The 22,368-nt window shown below is 38.4% G+C and overlaps 1 protein-coding gene across 1 annotated transcript in view; it reads right to left on the bottom strand.

Annotated features, from left to right (window-relative positions):
- Positions 1–645: 645 nt before the first annotated feature.
- Positions 646–22,368, bottom strand: part of VWC2L (von Willebrand factor C domain containing 2 like) — a 167,617-nt gene continuing 145,894 nt past the window's right edge. Inside the window, exon 3 of the mRNA XM_027873480.1 lies at positions 646–794. Within this exon, the coding sequence (XP_027729281.1) occupies positions 646–794 (149 nt within the window). The remainder of the gene's footprint in view (positions 795–22,368) is intronic.

Consider the following 22,368-nt stretch of genomic DNA (forward strand, 5'->3'; position numbering starts at 1 on the left):
GCACTCAGTCCCTACCCTGCTCCTTAGTGCCTGCTTCCAGTCTCTGCTTCTCTTTTCCTATCACAGGACATGAACATGATTGATGTGGGTGGTTTGATTAATCTGAGTCTTGGTGTGCTCCTAGTTGTAAATATGCTCACTATTTTGGCATTCCTTTTTCTCAGCATTTTGGCTCAGCTGAAAACTTTTTTTTCATTCTATAGATTCTGGTCCCCAAGATTCTAAAAAGGGAGGGACCCTGCAATAGGAAAATGCCATGTTTGATGTACAGAAGAGTAAAAAGGAGTTAAACAGCTGAAGATAAATTGGCAGGTCAAAGGCATCACCAGCAAAGGCGTCTGTGAATGGATGGTACTTCCTTTCTGATTCAGAAATCCTGTCCTTGTGTCACCGTCAAGCATTGGGACTTACAAAAGCGGGTTATATAGCTAGATACTGTATATATTCGGTATAGCAAGAAAGAGAAAGAGAGAAATTTCCTCTTAGTAAAATATTCACTTTTGTCAACCCTAAAAGGTTTTGCTGGTGACCCAGGTGTAGCTGGCAGGAGTTTTTGTTTTGTTTTGTTTTAAACATGTGCAGTGTAGAAGCCATAACACTTTTTTTTTTTCATTTTGTGGACTTGTCATTGGTTGGGATTCTGCTTTAAACAGTCAGCTTGCCTTGGCATTCACGTTTTGAACACTGAGCAGGCTTCCACCAGTCCCCGTTGTGACAGTGACAGATGTTACATTCATCCACTTTCACTTCAATGCCAGCCGGAATTATTGTGGTTCCTGCAAAGCAGTTTGGACCTGGAATACATACAGAAATAGATTAATTAATGAAAGTGGGTAGGGTAAAAACAAAGCCATGTATGAGGAGGTCGAAGGCAAGTCACTGTATGGAGTTGCTTATCATCTGGGAAATCTCTAGTCTTTCTCTCAAATTCAGCTGCAGGCACTTTTTACCCAACACCACCACTGGCTGCATATATATGCTTTTTTTTTTGGTTTGTTTCCTTTGCTTTTATGAGGCTGATTGCAGAGCTTTTTGGCACATGGAGTTTGCTGAATTAGAATTCTATGGATAGCTATGCTGGTTCTGTCCTCTAGTTAGGAAGGCCACTAGAGACTTAGTTATAAATGAGAGAATAGGGCTAGTATGGCTATCTCTAGCAGATGACTGATACCCCCATCTGGTTTGTCTTCTCACTCCCCAGTGTCAATAGAAGACAATGAGCCCTCTCAAGCCTGCACCTCCGTCACCTCCTGGATTATAGCACCTTTTGGAGCCCAGTTCCTGGAATTCCCAGCATGTTTCTTGATAACAATGAATAATTCATGGTGGATGATTTATTCATATCTCAAACAAGTGTTGTTAGTGGTTCATTTGATTTTATAAATGGAGTTCCTTTAATCTGTTGGCTACCTTCATGTGCATTTATTTATTTATTTATTTGCATAGAACAACCACCAAAAGAATAACTTCAAAGTCAGCAAGAATTTTATTTTCTTGGGTTCATAAAATCCTGACAACGTCATCTAGCTCTCTGTGGATGGATCTTTTAAGATTCTCCAATTTCATTCTCTCTCTCTCCTCTCCTCTTTCTCCCTCCCTCTACCCCCCTCCTCTCTCTCTCTCTTTTCTCACTTCTTAGTTCCCCCTCTCCTCTCTCTTTCACTCTGTCCCCCTCCCCTCTCTCTTTCCCTTTTCTTTTTCCCCTTTCTCTCCTTCCGCTCTCTTCCTTCTTTATTCCCACTCTCCCCTCTCTCCCTTCTTCTGTCCTCCCTCCTCTCTCCCCCTCACTCTTCTGTTACCCCTTTCTCTCTCTCTTTCCTTGCTCTCTTTTCCTTGTACCTCCTCTCCTCTCCCTCCTTCCCTCTGCCCTCCTTCTTTCCTCCTCCTCTCTCTGTCCCCACTCAATCACTCTCTGTTACCCATCTTTCTCCTTCTCTCTTTCCCTCCTCCTTCCCCCTCGCCTTCCCTTCTTTTCCTTCTCCGTATCTTTCATTCTTGAATCCCCCCACATTTCTACTTTCCCCATGTGCATGCACACATACCTACACACACAACTTAAGCTGATGATGAACTTCAGATCTAAATGAAACAGAAATGTGATTGTTTCCCAAGTTTCAAGTAATGGAGTGGGAATGGGCCATATTGCTGATGCTTTGAAATAACTGGGAATATCAGAGATACAGTTATGGGAGCATTAGGTGTGGTGGGGAATACAGATGTATTCCTAACCCTAACCATGTTATTTCTTAAGCAGGCACTGTGAGTTTTTTGTTACCTATATGACACAAGACTTTGGCCAGGTATACCAATACTTATCACCCTTCCCTTCTTACTGTTGCCATGAATTTATAATGGGACATTTTACTCCTGTAGAAGTAAGATCAGATATTCTTTGTAGTCCCACTTGAAAATTGAACCTATGGTTTAAAAAATACTTAATGTTACTCAAGGAACAAAACATACTTACCATCAGTGCCTTGTTAAAGCCATAGCATCTGCCACCTATTATTTTAATTTGGGTTGGTTTGGTGGAGGTGACTTATCTACATGCACACAATATACCTGTATTCAGGTTTCTTTCCTTCACCCTATGGGATAAGTGCATAAAGTAGCATGGACAAGTGTCTGACCCTTAAAGCCTGGCTATAAGATTCGTATTGGAAGCGCTAACTGGAGGTGATTGCAGAGCTCAATCAGCTGTTTGATTTCCCTATATTATTCCAAGAGGAGAGAATGATTTTTATCAATGGAGGCTACGTAAGCCATAGTCTCTCTGTCATCCTCATCACTGAGCATAATAGTGAGACTGAGTCAGTTCCACAACTTCCTGCTAGGACTCTGTTTGATGGTTCTAGATTACTCTAAAACAGGGGTTCTTAGTGTGGGGTTTATGAACTTGTTTGTGTTAATATTTTGGTAACTATATTTCTATATAATTGAGTTCCTTCATAATTCTATACATTTTACTTTATACATTTAAAAATATTACTATTTTAGGGGTCCATAAATTTTATCAGACTTCCAGAGGGTTCCATGACACAAAAAGAATCAGGAATCCCTGCTCTAAAAGCATCTAAGGCTAAATAGTGAATTGGACTAATGAGCTGATTCCAGAACTAAGTTTCTTCAAGACCTTTGACCCAGGAGCCTTTCTTCATCTCTAAGCTGCTGTCAATAGACAATTACTAGCCAGAACAGTTCCATATAGAAGTCAAAGGACCCGATGAAAACTGAACTGAATTCAAGAATAAAAGTTGACTCACTGGATTTTATTTGTTTGTTTGTTTTTGATAATCATCTTAGAGGAGGAAAAGTGCTTATCCAATCACCCCATATATACATCCATGATCTTTTTTATGGAGACATAGATGTAAGAGAGGAGATGAAAATGAAAAACAAAACAAAACATCATGTCTCTACAACCCAATGAATTCAACAAAAGGGTTAAATATGGTCTTCCAAATCTTTTCTGAGATTCAACAGAGGTTGAGGAGAATCTGTCAAATAAAATCTTGACAATTTTAATTATTTCTACTTGTTTTTCAGTTTATTCTCTAGCATTCTCTAAGTATACCATTGTATCATGTGCAAAGAGTAAGAGCTTTGTTTCCTCATTGCCTATTCTAATTCTTTCAATTTCTTTTTCTTCTCTTTTTTTGAGTTTATTTTCAAAATCCTGGATTATTTCAAAAGGGCAATGCAGGTAAGGTCAAGGCAAGGGAGCTGGGCTCAGGAGAGAATGGCTCTTTCAAATTACTACCTGTACATTTGGATAAATTTGGGGAAATATCTCCTTTTCCACAGCTTCCCTTTTCTATGTGTGACCAAATAGATCATAGAGAGGTCTGGCTATATTTGATTAATCTCTAAACATCATCCTGTGAGTGCCACTAACAGTACTCTGCACTCTCAGTGGGTGCTTAGGAAATATTGATGATGTCAGTGATGTGCCAGGAAACCCCTTTGCATGATACCAGGCCTGATGAGTCACAGTACGATTGTTGAGGTAGGGAATACTCAGCTGCCCCACTCACAGCCGGGGCATTTTAATGTAACTGGAAAACCCTCTTTCATCTCATTAATTTTTTTAGTACCATGATTTTATTAGTGCCCTCCTGGAAGCATGTTAGTCTAACTACATCCAGCCACTCTTTGGCATTTGATCATTTTATCTCATTAAAAGTTATTTAGATATTTGTCCTGCAGAACAACCAATGGGATGTGGATGCTGTCTGGCTAGGACACACCTTCATTTGCAATTACCTTGATCACTTTTGCTTAGCTCCCCAGTCCCCACCAACATATGATTTCAGGGCTCTAAGATATACTTTTGTTGAATTTCAGTTGCCCATGGTCCTAGCAATGGCTTCCTTTGGAATGTGAATAATTCTATTTGCTTCTCTCTACCCAAGCCCCTACATCAGGGGAATTTGCTCAGGAGAGTAAACTGCATTACAAAAGCAACCTATTTGGATGTGGAGTCCTTGGAGAGGGCCCAAAGGGGTGCAATGAAAATGATTAAACTAAAGGCTGGCAAATAAGACCTCTGAGGAAAGGTTAAAGGGATTGAATTATTTAATCTGGAATGAGAAGACAGAGTTGTAACTCAGTAAGTCTTTTAGTATGAAAGGTTATTACATGGAGAATGATGATCAACTGTTCTCCATCTCCACAGGGGCCCAGAATAAGAGGAAATGGGAATAAATCTTACCTGGAAGGAATTAGATTGAATAGCTGTATACTGTACACTTCCATGAGGAAGTATATACAGATATTCAGTCTAATAGGTAACTGTCACCAACCAAAGGGTCAAGATCTTTCTCTTGGAGATCTAGCAGAGTGATCCAAATGCAAATTAGAGTTAGAGGACTTTGGTTAAAACCCCACCACTGTCACATCATCCTCCCTGAGAGAACTTAGGCAAGGCACTTAACCTGTAAAAAGTGACCAACTTGGACTAGATGGACACTAAAGTCCTACTAGATCTATGATCCTGTGATCTTTGAGAACAGAAGAAATGCTCATTTCCCAGGTGTGGCTCAAGCAGAAAACTTCACCAAGAAAAAGAGGAATAGATATACACATATATATGATAGATAGATATAGATAGATAGGAGCTATACTACAAGAACTCTCTATAAATCCATAGATATATCTATCTATATGTATATATCTATATCTATACATATACATATATATATATATGGAGAGAGAGAGAGAGAGAGAGAGAGAGAGAGAGATAGTGTTTTTGTAGTACAACTGCTATCTTCTTTGAAAGAGGAGGACCTTGAAGATGACTGGAACTCATAATTCCCTAAACTTTGCCTCTGGTGCATTTCAGAAGGTCTCAGCTAAAAAAAATGGACATAGGAAAGGCAGAGTATAGGCTAAGGTTCCCATCACTGAATTTCGCTTCTCAGGAGATGGCTGGAGTACCACTTGGATGATTACTATATTTTAAATTTTTTCATGATCAATTGTTGTAGTTCTAAAAGAATGCATTAGCATTCCCTTAGGTCAAAATATTAAAATGGGAGCTAATATGAAAACATGGCCTGTAATAAATTTCAGCAATTAGAAAACAGTTTGGTAGGAGGAGAAGGGATGAGGGAAGAATCCAGTAGCTTTTATTCTAACCATGGGCTATAGGTTTCTAATCTGTAAAACATAAAGGGTAGACTAGATAATCTTCACCACTTACTATCTGTGTGACCTTGGATAAGTCACCTACTCACTTGGGCAAATCATTTGGGGCCTCAGTTTCCATATCTATAAAAGGAGGGAGTAAAATTGGATGACCTTTGAGGTCCCTTCTAGCTTTAAATTTATGATTGCTAAAGGCCCTTTCATTCTAAATGCAAATATCCTATTCTGTTGTCATTCCACATTTCCATGTGTAACTTAGAGTAATAATGTCTAATCCTTGTTCCCACTTCAGAGTTCTGCAGATTTTAATTAGATCAGGTTTGTATGATCACTCTGAGTACCTCTGAGAAAGGCAATCCATGAATATCAGATACTGGGTTTTTACAAATGGCTCCAGATATTCCAGATGTCTTTATTTTTATTTTTGAGGAAATAAAGCAAGGTGTGAATGGAATACCTCTTTAAGAGCAAGAAAGAGCAGTCAAATGTTTGAACAGCCATGTGAGAGCATCCAGTGAATAAGTACTTCAGCTCCCTCACACAAGACCTTCTGCAAGGCTATATTTGAAATAAAAGGAGAAGGGTAATAAAAACCAGCAAAGGGGAAAGAAGAGTCTCTGGGTGGTTTGTGGGCAGGTTTACACTCCTGTAAATCAAGCAGCATTTCCACAAGCCCCGGCTTGCAAGAGCAAGGGTAAAGAAGACTGGTATGTGAGCTTCTCTCAGTTATAATGTGGTCCATGAAAAATCTGCTATCCAAAGCTACTGAAAAAAAAAAATCAAAGCAACAAATTTGAGCTTATTTTTCTAGTTTTACATTCTGGTGTCTAATTTGCCTGGATGTTAACTCTAAGATCTTCCTCAAAAGGGGAGATGTCTAGGCACAGATCCCAAATCATAAGTGATGAAAGACATTTAAGAGCCCAGATCTGTTTTCATGTTGCCTTTGGACGTGTAGAGAGGTTAGGGGTCAGATGGCTCTAGAGAAGTGAGAATAGTTTCTTGACAGTTATATGCTGACTCATCTTTTTCACCCTACCTACACCCCAGGCCCCTGTGACCTCCAAGGGACTTAGTATTTCTAAACTGAGATAAGCCCCATATAAAGGACTTGCTGAGGCTACAGGGAAGTCCCACTGACTACCAGTGAATATGCTACTGATATAGAAGTGTGTTGCAAAATGGTGAAGAACAATATAGAAGAGAAGGCAGCACTGGATTGATTAACTTTGATTCAGGAAAAACACTGGGAGTCAAGGGCCCTAGGTTCTACATCCAGTTCTTCTACAGTTATCTATTTGAATTAGGGCAAGCCAATTAGCTCCTTCAAGTTTTTAGTATCTCTATCTATAAAATGGGGTAGCTACAGTGAATAGAGTACTGGGCCTGAAGTCATGAAGACCTGAGTCCAATCCAGTCTCAGGTACTATCTGTGTGATCCTGGGCAAGTCACTGAACCCTCTTTGCTTCAGTTTCCTCATCTGTAAAATGAGCTGGAGATGGAAACGGCAAAACACTCCGGTATCTTTGCCAACAAAACCCCAGTTGGACATGACTGAAATGACTGAACAATAACTTCTGTAAAATGGGGTAGTTGGACTAGCTGATCTCTAAGGTTCTTCTAACATTCTGTAATTTTATGATTCACATTCTACAGGTTTGGCTGAAATTCAGCCACTTGGGTTTTTTTCCCTTTTTCTTCAGAAGTCCAACGTTTGTCTGGAATAATTAAGTATGATGGAAAGACTATGCAGGAGGTCAATAGCCTTTTCTATTATGTGCCCTGTCCTTGGCTTGGATCCAGAGTCATTGCTTATGAGACTGAATGAGGACAATTAAATAGCTCATCATGTGCAGGTTAGAGGTTGGCCTTAGACATGCTGTATTTTCTCTTAAAAAGGAATTTCATAAGCTACGAACAAAAATGTATCTCACTTTTTTCAGTCATTAAATGTGTGCATAAATACTCTAGAAAACCACCTTCCTACTATGGTTTGGGGAATATGGAACCCCACCATGCACCCTCAACAATGAATATCCCTGTCTAGTAGTCTTGACATGATGACTGTGCCTGAATTTTCCATGACAGAGTTGGGTTCAAGTCCTGATTCTGCTAATTACTAGCTATGGTTGTATAAGTTACTTCACATCTCTTAAGCTTGTTCCCTAGTTATAAAATGAAGAGGGTGAGCTAGATAATTTCTAAAGTTGTTTCCAGTTATGACATTCTCTGATTACTTTGCAAATAGTTTCTGGGTGGAATAACAATACAGTTATCATTGGCCATTAACACCTTAGCATTACTTAATTTTATCAGATTGTCTATAGCAGAAAACAGGGAAAAGACTAATCAACCAACACATAGTAAGCACTTACTATATGCCAATACAAAGACAAAAATAAAGCATCGCCTTCCCTCAAGAAATTTACATTGGACTGGGGAAATTCTTGGAGTCCTACTTAAGAAGGACAAGTTCAGTCAGAGCCCATCAGTGATGGTGGTAAGGGACTAGATGGCCAAAGGGCAGCAGATTGACACTAGGCATCAGAAGGAAGGGAAAGTTCAAAAGGAGAGGACCATTGTAGAAAGGGAGACTGCAGGTCAGGAGGAAACTATTTTTGTTTTCAGTTTTGCCTGGGGTTGATTCTTATGAAAAGACTCAGAAACAGCCTTCCTTTGTTTGTCTTTGGGCTTCCTCTATATTCTGGGAGCAATCATACTTTTACTATGCCTCCCCAGGGTTTTCTTTTTGAGAATACTTTGCTAAAATCCAAATCTTGATATTTAAATCTCCCTTCTTTCTCCACTCCCTTTCCCACACCTCTTTCCCTCTTCTCTACCACCTCTCCTCTTCTTTCTCCATTTCCCTTTTCTTTCTCTCTCTTCCTTTCCTCTCTCTCCCTTTTATTTCTTCCTCTCCATGTTTTTTTTTCTTTATTTCCCTTTCTCTTTCTCCTCTTCCTTTTCTTCCTCATCTTCTCCTTCCTCATCCTTCTCTTTTTATTCCTCTCTGTCTCTCCAGTATCCATCTCCACCTCTTGATATTAACAATTACTCTATAAAAAGGAGCCTTTAGGAACCATTCCATGCATAAACATCTGTTGTTAGCTATCATCTGGTCCTAAGAGATAGGGTGGGAGATGAGGAAGAGGGAAGGGTATTGAACATGATGGGAAGAGCTGGCAATAAAATGCCTGAGTGGAGTAGAGGAAAAGATGTTATTGCTGGCTCCATTCCTTGGGGAATACTGGTAAACCTTAGAGAGTTCAGCATGTCAGAGCAGATAAAGTAGTAGCTATAGTCTACTGGTTAGAGACTCTTGATGTCCTAGGTCTTTGTTCCAGATCCTCTCCACTTTCTAGGCTTCTATTTCTCAGTGATAAAAAGGGTTAATACTACATAAAAAAGGTTTTATCATAATAAACTCATATGATGTTCCTGAAAATCCTGATTCCAACTGTGATCTAGCATTGCTCAATAGGCATCTTTTAAGTATTCCCATTTCTGGCCTTGATTTGAACATTTTGTAATTGAAACTGGGTGTCTCTTAGAAATTTGTTGTAAATGATCTTCCTGCTGCATAAATGAAGCTGATTCCTATTGTGCAAAGCTATAAATGCTCTATGTTTAGTTGGCAGTGCCTTTAAAACATTGTTTCAACAAATAGTTTGCTTACAGGCCTCTGCCTACCCTGGAATTAGACAGGATTATGGACATCCTCATAGCTCTAATTCTTTGCTTTATGAAGTCTGATGGATGATATTGTACTATGACAAAGCAAACAGCCTTTCTGATCAGGTGGACTCATTTTACACTATTGAAGTCTTGGGGCACATACCCCTAAAATGCCAATAATTGTGGCTAACAGCACTGAAAGTTGAACTAAGAGCATAGCCCCTCCCTAATGAGATGTCCCTATTCCTTGCCAAGGACTACATCAATCAGATTTCAGGCACTGAAGGGTGACTCTGGAATATGGATCATTCCTTTCTCTAGCCTTCTAGCCTCTCACTCACCTCAGAATTCTATTTATTAAAACTAAAAAACAAACAAGAAACTTCATATCAAGACGGCAAGATTCAAGAAAGATTGTTTTTTCCAAGGCCACCCTAAGGCTGCCTATTAGTCATTTTATTTGGAAACTCAATATTGCCAAACTCCCATGCAAATTTTAGACTGAGGGCTCTGGAGAGTTTTCCTGGCCCTCAAATATGCAAGATTTATAGCCTGGTGCTCCAATTAACTAAGCAGAAAGGGTTAGCTCTGAAAGACCATGGTGGAATTACCTCCTTCCCTTTTCCTCCTTTACTCTCTCTACCTTCCCCCACCACAAAAAAAAGAAAGAAAGAAAGAAAGAAAAGAAAAGAAAAGCTTGGTTGTGTTTTGTTTTGTTTTAAAATTTAGAGTATTCTCTGCATTCAGGACCTAGGTCAGCACCAGCATAGCTTGAGGCGCAATAGTAGTCGAACAACTGCTTATTGGTTGATCAATTGCTTAATTGCTTGAGTGGGTCCTCCTCAGTCCTGTCCACTCTAGAAAGGGATGTTTGTGACTTCTGGTAAGTGGCTGTAAGATTCTGCCTATTTATGAAATTTTCAATCCTTTCTGTTTTTATTTGACAACTAGATTTGATTTATGGGTTAATAATATTTTTCAAGATATTATTTTATCTTACATTTGTATGAAACTTTGCTCTTTTTAAAGTGCTTCTATTGTCTCATTTGAGTCTCATAACAGAATAGGAATCACATCCTTACTCAGAATGTAAGGGGACTCCTTGGCACATTGTGACATGTATATCAATGAAATTCTTAGCGCGCACACACACACACACACACACACACATTTTGTACAATGAAGTAATAAGAAACAAAGTACCCTGTACTTAAAAAACCAGATGATTGACTCTTCAGAAGACATAGAGGTCACCACATACTCATCTGACATTATTATGACATTTGTAACAATTCATATACATAGAAATAATGTGTAAGGTAAGCACACAAGCAGTTCTTTAAAGCTATAAGTTATTTAACAGTTGATGATCTTCCCTGATGAAGGGGTTTTCCTTACTTGGAGTGCCCTATGACAGTGAAATTACAAATGTAGATCAAAAAAGAAAAAAAAGTAATATAGTACTATTTTTTATATCATCACTGAACATAGAATAATGCTCACAGGTACTTAAAAACTATGAATAGGAAGTGGTGGCAACAAGATTAGAATAGATGGATTATCCACGTTACAATTTGACATTAAGTAATTGAGTCTTTCAGAGCAATGGAACATCTCTGAAATGAATGATTTAGAGAGCATGGATCTTAAAAATCACTTCATTGTCCCATGACCATTTCTATCAAAGGTCTGAGCAACTCTCTCTGTTATTATTCTCTCAGTATGCATCATGGATCCTTGACCCATCGTTGGAACAGGTGATTTAGGTAGATATTGCAGTGAGTGCTCACATACAGAGCAGAGGTAGCATTAGCTTAGATGAATTCCACTAGTTCTTTCTGACTCCTTCTATCAGGGTCCATGTTACTCAAGAAAATTAATACATTTTATTCATGCTTCAGAATAGCTGCATTTGGAAACTGTCCAAGTTTGAAAAGGGAGGGGTTATTTGGATATGCATGAGTTTGTCAGGTGGGAAATATTTCAAATTTCTAGTCGTCTGGGAAATAGGAAGTCACTAAAAAAGGAAAATATAGGAAGCAATATTAAGGAATCCCCTCAAATTAAAGGCAGTTTTGTTTAAAGGCTGCAAATTCAGCAACTGTTTATATTCTTTTCCTGGAGGTTTGCAGTGCAATTTAAAGCTGAGAAAAAACCATCCGTCTGGTCCAAGCATCAATTGCTGCAAAATAAACAACCTCCAAAACTGAACTTCCCCAAAGGTTCTCTGTATTGCTGATGTGCTGAGACATTCAGGAGTGCAGGAGTATCCTGGGGAATGCATTATCATTTTCCACATGAGGAAGTGGGGTCCTGGTCTTTTTAAAAAGAAACTTTGATGGTGTTTAGACAACAGCATTCATTTCCAAGTAAGGAGATGACTGTGGTTTAATAAAGTAAGATTGTCACTCCAGAGGACAATATGTGTTCTGAAAATGGAGGAGGGGGGCAGCCTGCCTACAGCAGCAGACAAAGAAACAGAAGAGGAGGCAAGTCTAGAGGTCAAAGTACAAAATTTTATTAACGTTGACTTTTTTGGTTTGTGATGTGTTTTTGAACGTAGACATTTAAAAAAGGGGTTGGGGATGGAAGGAGGCAGAGGGGGGAGATTATTCAGATTGGAGAATACTCTTACTTCTGACTCAACATGTGCAAAGGACACTGATTTCCCAGGGAATGTCATCAGGCAGATGTTAACATAATGACATTAATGGGCAGATGTTACAGCAGATGTCAAGCTTTCAGCATCAATAGCACTTTAGAGTGTCCCAGTGAGCTTCTTCCACCAACTTGGACTTTGGCTCTGGATTGAAGATTGGTCCAGCCAATTCATGATCCTCAGGTCTCCCCAATCCCTTCCGTTGCTTGTGTCTGATGCTTAATTTAAATATGTCCCTGAAATGTATATCCTTTAGCATCCTCTTCCCATTAAATGCAAATGAGGGGAACTGTTATAAAGTCAGCCAAAGTTGTGAAGATCAAAAGGAGACTGTTAGTAGTACTTCGAACTGTAAGGAAAGGCCGCTGGAATGTAGGGGTAAATAGGGTTGTTTGTTTTTTTTTTAATATTTGCGCTTAATTCTGCAAATGGGCTATGTAAACCACTCCTATTGCCAAATCTATTGTGGCTGAGGCAAACATCTGGTTGAAATTCCACTGACCTTTAGAGACCCCCAAGTCTTCCTATTATGCCAGTTTTCATTCCAAATGGCCCAGCTTAGCCCTCGGGGATGTATTTTCTGGAGCAGTTGAGCCGTAAAGAGTGTTTGTGCAGAAGTTGCTTTTCCCACGCAGATATTCAAGGCAACTTGTTTAGAATCTCCTGAGCTAGGCACTTTGTTTATATTTGCATATTGGAATTTATCTCCTCTTTGCATCAAAAACTGTGTACCAGATTTGAGGAAGATGCTGGGAAGTGAAGCCTATTTATCCAACTCTCTATGTTCCATAAAGTACTGAATAGTAATGAAACCTTTCATCACCTGTTCTATTGTGGAAAGTTGTATATCCAAGGCCACTCAGGCATCAGGCTTTCTGCAAGTGAATTCAAGTCTGTGGCTAACTCTTTGGTTGCCCAAGCTGTCGCTTTTTAAGATTGGATTTGCACAATGAAAATGGGAAGGATAATGTCAAAGAAACATTGATGTAAAGCTGGAAGCAACCTTAGAAACCATCTAGTTCAATTCCTTCTTTTATAAAATTTAATAATTACAACTTCTACTTACACAGTGCTTTAAAGCTTACAAAACACTTTGCTAACATCACCTCATTTTAGCCCTGCAAGGCAACCATGGGAAATAGGTGTTATTATTATTCCCCTTTGTTGTTGTTTTGTCCTATGTGCTCGAAGAGGACCAACATGACACCACGATGTGGGCATCAATGTACAGTGTTTCAGATTGTGACTGATCATACCAATACATTCTCAGAATGCTTTACCATAGGTTGGGCACAAATAGTCCATATGATCATTCAGAAGGGAAATGTTTCTAAATGTGCGTATCTTATGTTTCTTCCATTTTGCATATGAGAAAACTGAGGCAGACAGGTTAAGTGGTTTGCCCAGGGTCTAAATATCTAAAGCTGAATTTGAACTCAGATCTTCCTCACCCCAGGTCCAGCATTCCCTATACTGCACTCCCTAGCTGCCTAGGATGCTGAAGTCAGAAGGAGGTTGTCATTTGTCCAAGAATTAGGGATGGGGAACCTACAGTCTCGAGGCCCTCTAGGTCCTCAAGTGTCACCCTTTAACTGACTCCAAACTTCAAAAGTTTACAGATGAGGAAACTTGTGGCCTCAAGACTGCAGGTTCGCCACCCCTGGTCCAAGATGGCACAAGTAGTAAAAAGGCAGAGACAGGCTTCAGACCCAGATGCACTGACTATAGAGTCAGTATTCTTTTCCCTGTCCCACGATTGGCTATTCTGGGCTATTTTCAGTTGGTTGGCATTTGCTATTATCTTACACACATTATATCACACCTAACTGATGTTGTAGTGTATGTTGTCCCTGGTCATCTGTTCTGTTCTTTAGTTAGCATTCATTTAATAATAATAGCTAGTATCCATATAGTACTTTAAGGTTTGTAAAGTATTTTACAAATATGATCTCATTTAATTTATGATCATCCTGGGACTAGGTGTTATTATTATGCCCATTTTACAGATGAGGAAACTGAGGCAGACAAGAGGCTAAATGACTTCCTCCTGGGTCACTCAGCTAGTGTTTGAAGTTAGATTTGAACTCCAAGGGCGGCTAAGTGGTTCAGTGAATAAAGCACTGGGCCTGGAGTCAGGAAGACTTGAGTTCAAATCCGGCCTTAGACGCTCACTAGTTATGTGACCCTGGGCAACTCACTTAACCCAGTTTGTCTCAGTGTCCTCATCTGTACGATGACCTGGAGAAAGAAATGGCAAACCACTGCAGTAGCTTTGCCAAAAACAACTAAACAACCAAATGGGGTCCTGAACAATAATAACATTCCAGACTCCAAATCTAGTGCTCTCTCTACTGAACCATGCACGTAGTTACCTTCTTAAGCTGTATGCTGAGGAATTGAGGTTAAACATTAAGTGGAATCCTGAGAATGGAGATCATTAAACTTAGGAAATGAATACTGACAGGGGAACCTTTATGTCTAGTGGTCTTAAACAGTTTCTTTCAATGGAAAAAGTTCAGTCCTATCTAAAGGTTAAGACTAGTTGACCAGTTAAGATGGAAACTGCCTGAATAACTGTCTCCAACTGGCAGTGTTGGTCTTACTTGTGGTTTTCATAGTTGCTATTGGCAACTCTCAATGAGCTCAGAGTATCTGAGACCTTTGGAGATGTGATTAGGGTGGCACCTCAATAGTGAAGCTTTGGCAGAATCCTGGGCCCAGATGGTCAGTGGTTCTGAAAATAGTCAGAAAGTTGCCTCCACCCCTTCAAACTGTTTTTGGAATATTTCCTTTCTTTTCTGAATGCATTACAGAGAAGCTAAGTATCATGATAGACTTCAGCTATTAGAGCTGAAAATAAGATTTCTGTTTCTAGAATTTATTAAAATATACTTACATAAGGAAAATATCTGACATTTAATGGAGTTTATCATAGTGAGATTTGACCTACAGTCTACATAGGCTTACAAAGGTAGAAGATAAGATTCCTTTGAAGAGTCTTTAATCACTATTACCTACTTAACTAATGAACTATCTTTGTAATAATAATAATAATATTTATATTGTGTTTTCAGTTTTGCCAAGTGTTTTACATATATTGTTTCATCTGATCTTCACGACAACTCTGTGAGGCAGGTGCCATTATTATCTCTATTTTACAGATGAGGAAACTGAGGTAAATAGGGTTAAGTGACTTGCCCAGGGTCACACAGCTAATAAATAAATGTCTGAGGCAAGATTTGAATTTATGTCTCCCTGGCTCTAAATTCAACACTTCATCCACTGTGCCACTTAGCTGTTCGGATTGCAAGTGATCTAAGAGTGGGACCATGTGCCATTCTAGGAAAAGCACTTGATTTATAGTCTGATAACCTGCTTTTAGATCCCAGCTCTCTTAACTTTGACCTTAGATAAGTTACTTCAACTCTCTTGTCCTCAGTTTTTCCATATGTGAAATTAGATGGTTGAACCTTATGAATTTGTTAATCAACATGCATTTAGTAAGCCCCTACTATATATTAGCTACTAGACTAGATGAGGAAGATACAAATCCAAAATGGGAGCTGCTGCCCTCAAGGAGCCTATATTCTCCTTGAGGTACACTTCATGTTTACAGATAATTTCAGGATATGTACAAAAGAAATATGAGGAAAAAGGAGGCGGGGAGTGGGGTACAAACTAACATTTGGTGAAATCAGGAAAGGCATTCTGACTGAGGTAGCTCTTGATAATGTCTAAGTTCCCTGCTAGTCCTAAAATTCTATTATAACATATAGACAGAACTTCAGAATATTTGTGTTCTGAAGAAAAGATATGGTAGATGTTTAGGAATTGCAAGTCTTGCTTGTGTATCTAATTTTAAGAAATCAAAAGCCTTTCTTCTCTACCAATTTGAGGTTGAAAAATACTCCTGAAAATATTGGCTCAGGATAAAAGATTTCTGTATTGATGTTTTAAGCCCGTGAAATGTACTCAACATATTGTCAAGTAATGACGGAGAGCCTTAATATCAAAGAGAGAGGGCAAATCATGTGGCATTTCAGATCCAACAAGAGGGAAAGAGTGAAGTCTGACTAATTGATATAGCTAGTATACTGCTGGCAAGCAAACATTAACAGTGAAACATCAATGGGTCACATTTTGCAGATTCAACAACAACACTAGAATCACTTTGACATCACCTTCAGATTGGGAAGACATTTTAAGAATCTAAGCTTCTCTTTAATCTGAGTGTGAAACCTACATCGGTGAACGTATCTGGAAGAACTGATAACTCTAATGTAGAATAAGAGAAGAAAAATAATTTATTTGGTGCCTTCAGAATTGTGCTGGATGCTTGTCCAGGGATAGAGAATGAGTTCACAGCCATGATAATGGAAGAAAATTCATGCTAATAAGATTTTAATACAATCAAACTAATACGTACGAGATTTTGTATTTTTAAAGTACAACTCAAGGACCTGACAAATAAACTTTTGCTCTTAAGCTCCTCTCTGAAATCTCTCTGGAGCCTAGGTTTCAATGTCCTTCTATGTGTCCAGAATTTTTTTTTATTTTTTTATTTTTCATTTAAAAAAAAATCAATCCTTGTTACATGAGGAGAAAGACTAGATATAAGATTCTTAGTATTTTTTCCCCCCAGGATTCTGATGTATCAGTGGTCCTTTATGATTCTCCCATTTCTCAATGCCTTAAAGGCTGAGAAGGCTGAACAGTGATGCAAATGGCAGTGGAAGTATATTGGAATAAATTTCACCCTATTTCCAAGCTTTGGACATTAGTCTGATGTTAGCTCTGTTATGAGTATGGGGATCTGGATCAACCTAGTTTATTTTAATCTGACCCGACTTAGTTCCAAGGCTAATCCATGGGTTCCCCTTTAGGGTGGGCCCAAGAGTCTATTTGGAGCTGAGATTGTTCAGTCAAACCAATCTACTGAGAATTTACCTGAATGGCTCTTTAATGGAGCCATAGGAATGCCATGGCATCATAACAGACATTATGGTCATTGATGGCCAAAGACTAGGCTGACTGGAATAGAATAGGCACTGGAGTTGTGCTGTCACAGGATTGCATTCCTAACAAAAGGGCACATACGGCTTGGTTTTGGGGCTTAAAGGAATAGGCACCATTTGCTTGGGCATTCACTGCATGATATTAAATGCTTTGTCATAAGGAGATAATGGGATTTAAATTCTGTAATTTCATCTAGTCATGTAGACGTACCATGCCAAGGTATGTTGCCATAATAATTCATTCACCTCATCCCAAGGTGAGGTTGATGACAGAAATAAAGAGCTCATATACACTAAAATATTTATAGTATCCTTTTTCTTAGGAACAAAGTAAATGTCCGTTGATTAGGAAATGGCTAAACAAGTTGTGGTATGAAAATATAATGGAATATTAATGTGTTGTAAGAAATGATGAATCTCATGAACCTAGAGAAGATTGGAAAGATTTATATGAAATGATGCAGAGTGAAATGAATAGAACTAGCAAAACAATATACATAATAACTTTAAAGTATATGTGGAAAGAATGAGAACAAAACCAATGAAACTGAAGGCTGTCAAATTATAGTGAACAAATTTGTCCCCAGAGAAGAGATATGAGAAAATGTTTTCCCCTCTCTACCTCCTTTACAGAAGTGGGGGAACATTGCTGTGAGATACCACAGATAACTTTTTTTATATATTGTTTAATTTTATGGAACTTGTTTTCTTTTTTCTTTTCTTAGTTATTATTAAGGATGTATCTTTGAGGATGGGAGTAGGAGAAGAAATGCATTGGGAAATTCAGGCATGTAAAAAACAAAAAGATAGCAGGAATAATTATTTTTAAAATATTTTGCCAAGTCCTCTAATAAAAAACATTTCTCTACATGCATGCTCAATGTTTCTCAATGCTCAGTGATCTTGATGTCTAAACTAAAGATAGTCAAAAAGTAGTGCTACCCTGAAACAAACAAAAAGATTCATAATTTTTGCAGCCTCTAGGTTTCACAATAAAAATCATATGACAAAATGACATTTCTGAGAGCCTGAACAATGAATTTTCATCATTAGACATTTGGTATTTAGAACACTTAACTATGCCTGGATGTGAACATTACACTTTGAAAAAAAATTGAACTAATTATCATTGGCAATGACAACTGCCACATAGTAGTACAAAATCACTCCTACTGTGACCACTTTTAGAATAAAATAGTACTTTTTCATACTTCTCACTAGAACATTATTGAGAAGGGAAGGAATGTATTAAGATTCAGGAGACTTGGAGGAGCTAATAAGGGTGAGAACAAACAAGGGGTAAGGAGCATTTGGCTGACAGGCAACGAGCACAGTGAACATATGGTCATCAAACTAAGTTGCCTGGGTATTGGCATCTCTGCACAAAATGCCACAGCTATTTCTAAATGCTGCCTAGTAAAGATGCCTGGCCAGAAGTTGAAATCAAAGGTAAAACATTGAGAGGAGAAAGAAATCATTTAGGTTGACCTCACTAGACTTATTTTCAGGGATAGGTCATTCCCTAGTGAATGAGTAGACTTTCCCCCTTCATTGGTATACCCTTCATTTTCTTTACCTAACCCAAGTGAATCTAACACAGAGACTGTTTCCAAAATATATTGTTTTCCCAGTTGAACAGAAAACTTTTGTTTGTGTGTGGGTGGGGCATGGATGGATGGGGACTTGAACTCTTCTTCCTTAACCTTAAGATTCTAACATACACAATGAGAATTAGAACACCAGGATAGTACTACTCACCAGTTTTGCACTTAGGGCAAGAAGCACAGACTATGCCTGGGAGGAAGGGCAATAACTAATGTGCATTTGATTCAGTCGAGATGGGAAATGGTAAAGATACTGGAACAACAGAAGCCACTCCCACCTTTCAGGGAGATGCCTGGGGAAAAAGGAACAGAGTAAAGGCAAGAGATGGGGAAGGGATCACCAGGCATATAGGGAAGTGCTAGTGGGAGAAGCCATTAGCTGGTAGTTTCCTTTTTTTAGCTAACCTATTCTTGTTCAGCGTGTCAAGCTCAGCTGGTTCTCTGCTTCTGAAGGACTGACAGTGTTCTCAGTGTCCCTCAAAATTTCAGTACACCCAGAGAAAGCTAGAATGGCTCCACCCTACTTATACCTATGCAGAAAACTCTAATTGATGATGGGACACATTTTTCTCTCTTTGATGGCAGTTGTAAAAATGAATCTTTTATCAAACATTTAGCTAATTCACTTTTGTAACAAGAACAGAAATAATAGATATGATCACATGCTTGTGATATATACACTAATGGAGTTATGTGAGAGTCTTTGACTTCGTTAATTTTTTTTATGAGGAGCAAATAGAATTTTAATTTGACTAATATTGATTGTTTTTTTTAATTTTACAAAATTGCCAAAAAATGATTATGTATTCTGGAAAAGAAAAAAAAAACGTCTCTGCCTTTCCCATTCTTTTCCAAAAAATGTTTTACCATTTTGAAAGACTTTGATATTTCCTATATTAGATCTGGAATCAATGATGCAAGATATCATTTATCTTAAGCAAAAACATGATCCTCACTTGAAACAAAGACCGTGTGCTAGCTTCTTCTGTCACTGTGATGGCAATTTTAAAATAATTTATGTTACCTGACCAATAGCCAACAGCCATGTCTAAGTCAACATTTCCCATAGCCACTTACACATGCTTGGTATTCAGGGAATATTGGCCATAATCATTATTAAAAGATGGGCATTAATAACAATAGAGGGTAATAGGGTGACTGGGCCTGTATATTGTACCTGGCCTTGGTCTCAAAGCCTTTACAGATTTTTTCCTATCTAATTAATCTTTACAAAATGCCTCTGCGATAGGTAAGTGCACTTCCAAAATTGACTCTAATGGATATATTAACATTTTGCCTTTCCTTTCTACTTTAACAGGTCCTCAAAGTGCTGAATATTATTACACCCACTTCTGAATGGGTGCCCTGCACATGTCATGGGAAGTGCTACCAGTGAATTCTTGACTGAAACAGGTGATTAACCACCCTATAAGAGACACCGTTGAGGCTAATGAAAAAATTTTGAGTTACTGTACCCTAGAGCCCAGGCTATTTCCTGGAATCCTAGAGACATCCCAAATGTGAATGGATGAAACATAATTGCTGGATTTGTAGTCAAAGGGGCTGGATTCAAATCTCATCTCTGCCATTTACTACCTGTGGGGTGCTTGGGCAACTCACTGAGTGAAAGTCTTTGGGTTTTACATTCCTCATCTATAAAATAGGATAAGGATTGTACTAAGTCTGGGCTTCTAAACCTTCGTGTGTGTGTGTGTTCCATGGTCCCTTTTGACAGTCTGGTGAAGCCTAGGAATCCCTTCTCAGAATAACGTTTTAAAATGCTAAAAATGAAATACAGGGAATTGAAAAGGAAGTCAATTACATTGAAATAATTATCAGAATATGTATTTTTAAATCCAAGTTTATGAACTTGATATTAAGAATTCTTGCACTAGTTGAACTCTCAGCTATAAATATTCCTTCCAGTTGTAAATCTGTAATCCTATAGATCTGATGAATAGAATGAGCCTGGAGTAACCTTGTTCCCTCAGTCCTGAAGTCAGAATGGGACAGTATCTTAGAGATCATTGAGTCCAAGCTTGTGTTTGGGGATAATCAGGCAATTCTGGAGAGTCTCTATTTTGTTGGGTCCTGACCCTTCTCATAGTGGATATGGGGGCAGTAAGGAAAATAAGAGAACTTCTGACCCCTTGACTCTATCAGGTGCCTTTATCTGCCCACAACCAGCCCAATTAAAAGGAACCAAAACTTGACCTATCTTCCTGATCTTCTTTTGCAACGACCAAGGCTTGTTCAATTACACACTATTTACTATTTGGATTATGGTACAGTGGATAGAATAGTGGACCTGGACTCAGGAAAATCTGAGTTCAACTCTTTCTTCAAATATTCCTTATCTGTACAAGATTGAAGTGAATCTCAAATGAGATAGTATTTGTAAAAGCACTTAGCACAGTAGCCACTTTTTAATGCTTGTTCTCTTCCTCTTTGTAAGCAAGTGACTTTACTTTTCAGTATATCAGTTTCTTTCTCTGTAAAATGGGGATAACAATGCTTGTCCTACTTAGAATTATTATTATTAAGAATATTACATCTGAATTAGAGCTGGCTTTCCTGGTATACCTTAGTCCAAACCCATACTCTTAAGATGACCTTGGAATTCTTCTGGATTTTAGAGGTATGGACAGAAACTTTGCTTCCTATGCAATGAATCATTCCTTCCATGCTTGACCCATTTCACTCCTGCATTTGCTAGAATTTCCAATAGTCATGTAGGGAGTGGACCTTATGCAAAACCTCAAAAACTCTCCTTACTAACCAGTAAGCTGACAGGTGATGCAATTGGGCAGAACTGGTCCCAGAAAGCCAATAAGTGCCCTTAGCTTTTCAATACCGATTAAATTAAATTTTGTTCTTAAAAACTGCCAAATGGAAAGTCTACTTTTACAAATATTTAGAAATTAATAAATAAATATCAATAAATAGAATTTATCCTATTTTAAAATATATATTATAAATAAATATGAACAAGTATGTTTATTTAATTCCTGTGTCTGATATGGCTAGCCACCTTTCTGTCCATACCTTTTAATTTTTTTCTTCTTTTGGGAAATTACGAAGCGGTGAATTAACGGTTTTAATTAAAGAAATGTATGAGTGAAGAAGTTAGGCTGGTCATAAGAGTGTAGGATAACTAACTGATGGGCTGCTTATGTGCTCCATTGTTATCTTCATGATGTCAAGAGAAAGAAAAGAATCTTCCCCACTAGGGGAACTAGGACACGGAGGGGAACTTTTGTGGCAAAGCTGTGGGAAGATGTGGATCAGAGTTATGTGTAGACACGGATAGGTTACCATTGGCATTGTTAGATGGGAAGAAGGGAATATGTATTTCCATAGTGCCTATTATGTGCTAGGCACTGTGCTAAGTGCTTTATAAATTTTATCTCATTTGGTCCATACAACAACCTTGGTGGTGGTTCCTATTATGATCCTTGTTTTACAGTTGAAGAAACTGAAACAGAGAGAAGTTAAGTGCCTTGCCTAGGGTCACACAGCTAGTAATTATCTGAGGTCAGATTTGAACTCAGGTCTTCCTGACTCCAGGCCTAGCTCTATCCACTGTGTCATTAGCTAGTTGCTTCATACAAAATGAAATGATAGTTCCACTTAATTGGAACCATGGTTAGGTAAGTTAGAAAAGAGATAGCTAATTTGAAAGTGTTCTGAAATCTAATAGTTAGTTTGAAAACATGAGTATTGAATTACTGGTATTGCTGACTGATATTCTGCAAACTTCCTTTCTGT

The sequence above is a fragment of the Vombatus ursinus genome, unplaced genomic scaffold, assembly GCF_900497805.2.
Source record: "Vombatus ursinus unplaced genomic scaffold, bare-nosed wombat genome assembly UNPS02014802.1, whole genome shotgun sequence".
NCBI classification, from domain to species: Eukaryota; Metazoa; Chordata; class Mammalia; order Diprotodontia; family Vombatidae; genus Vombatus; species Vombatus ursinus.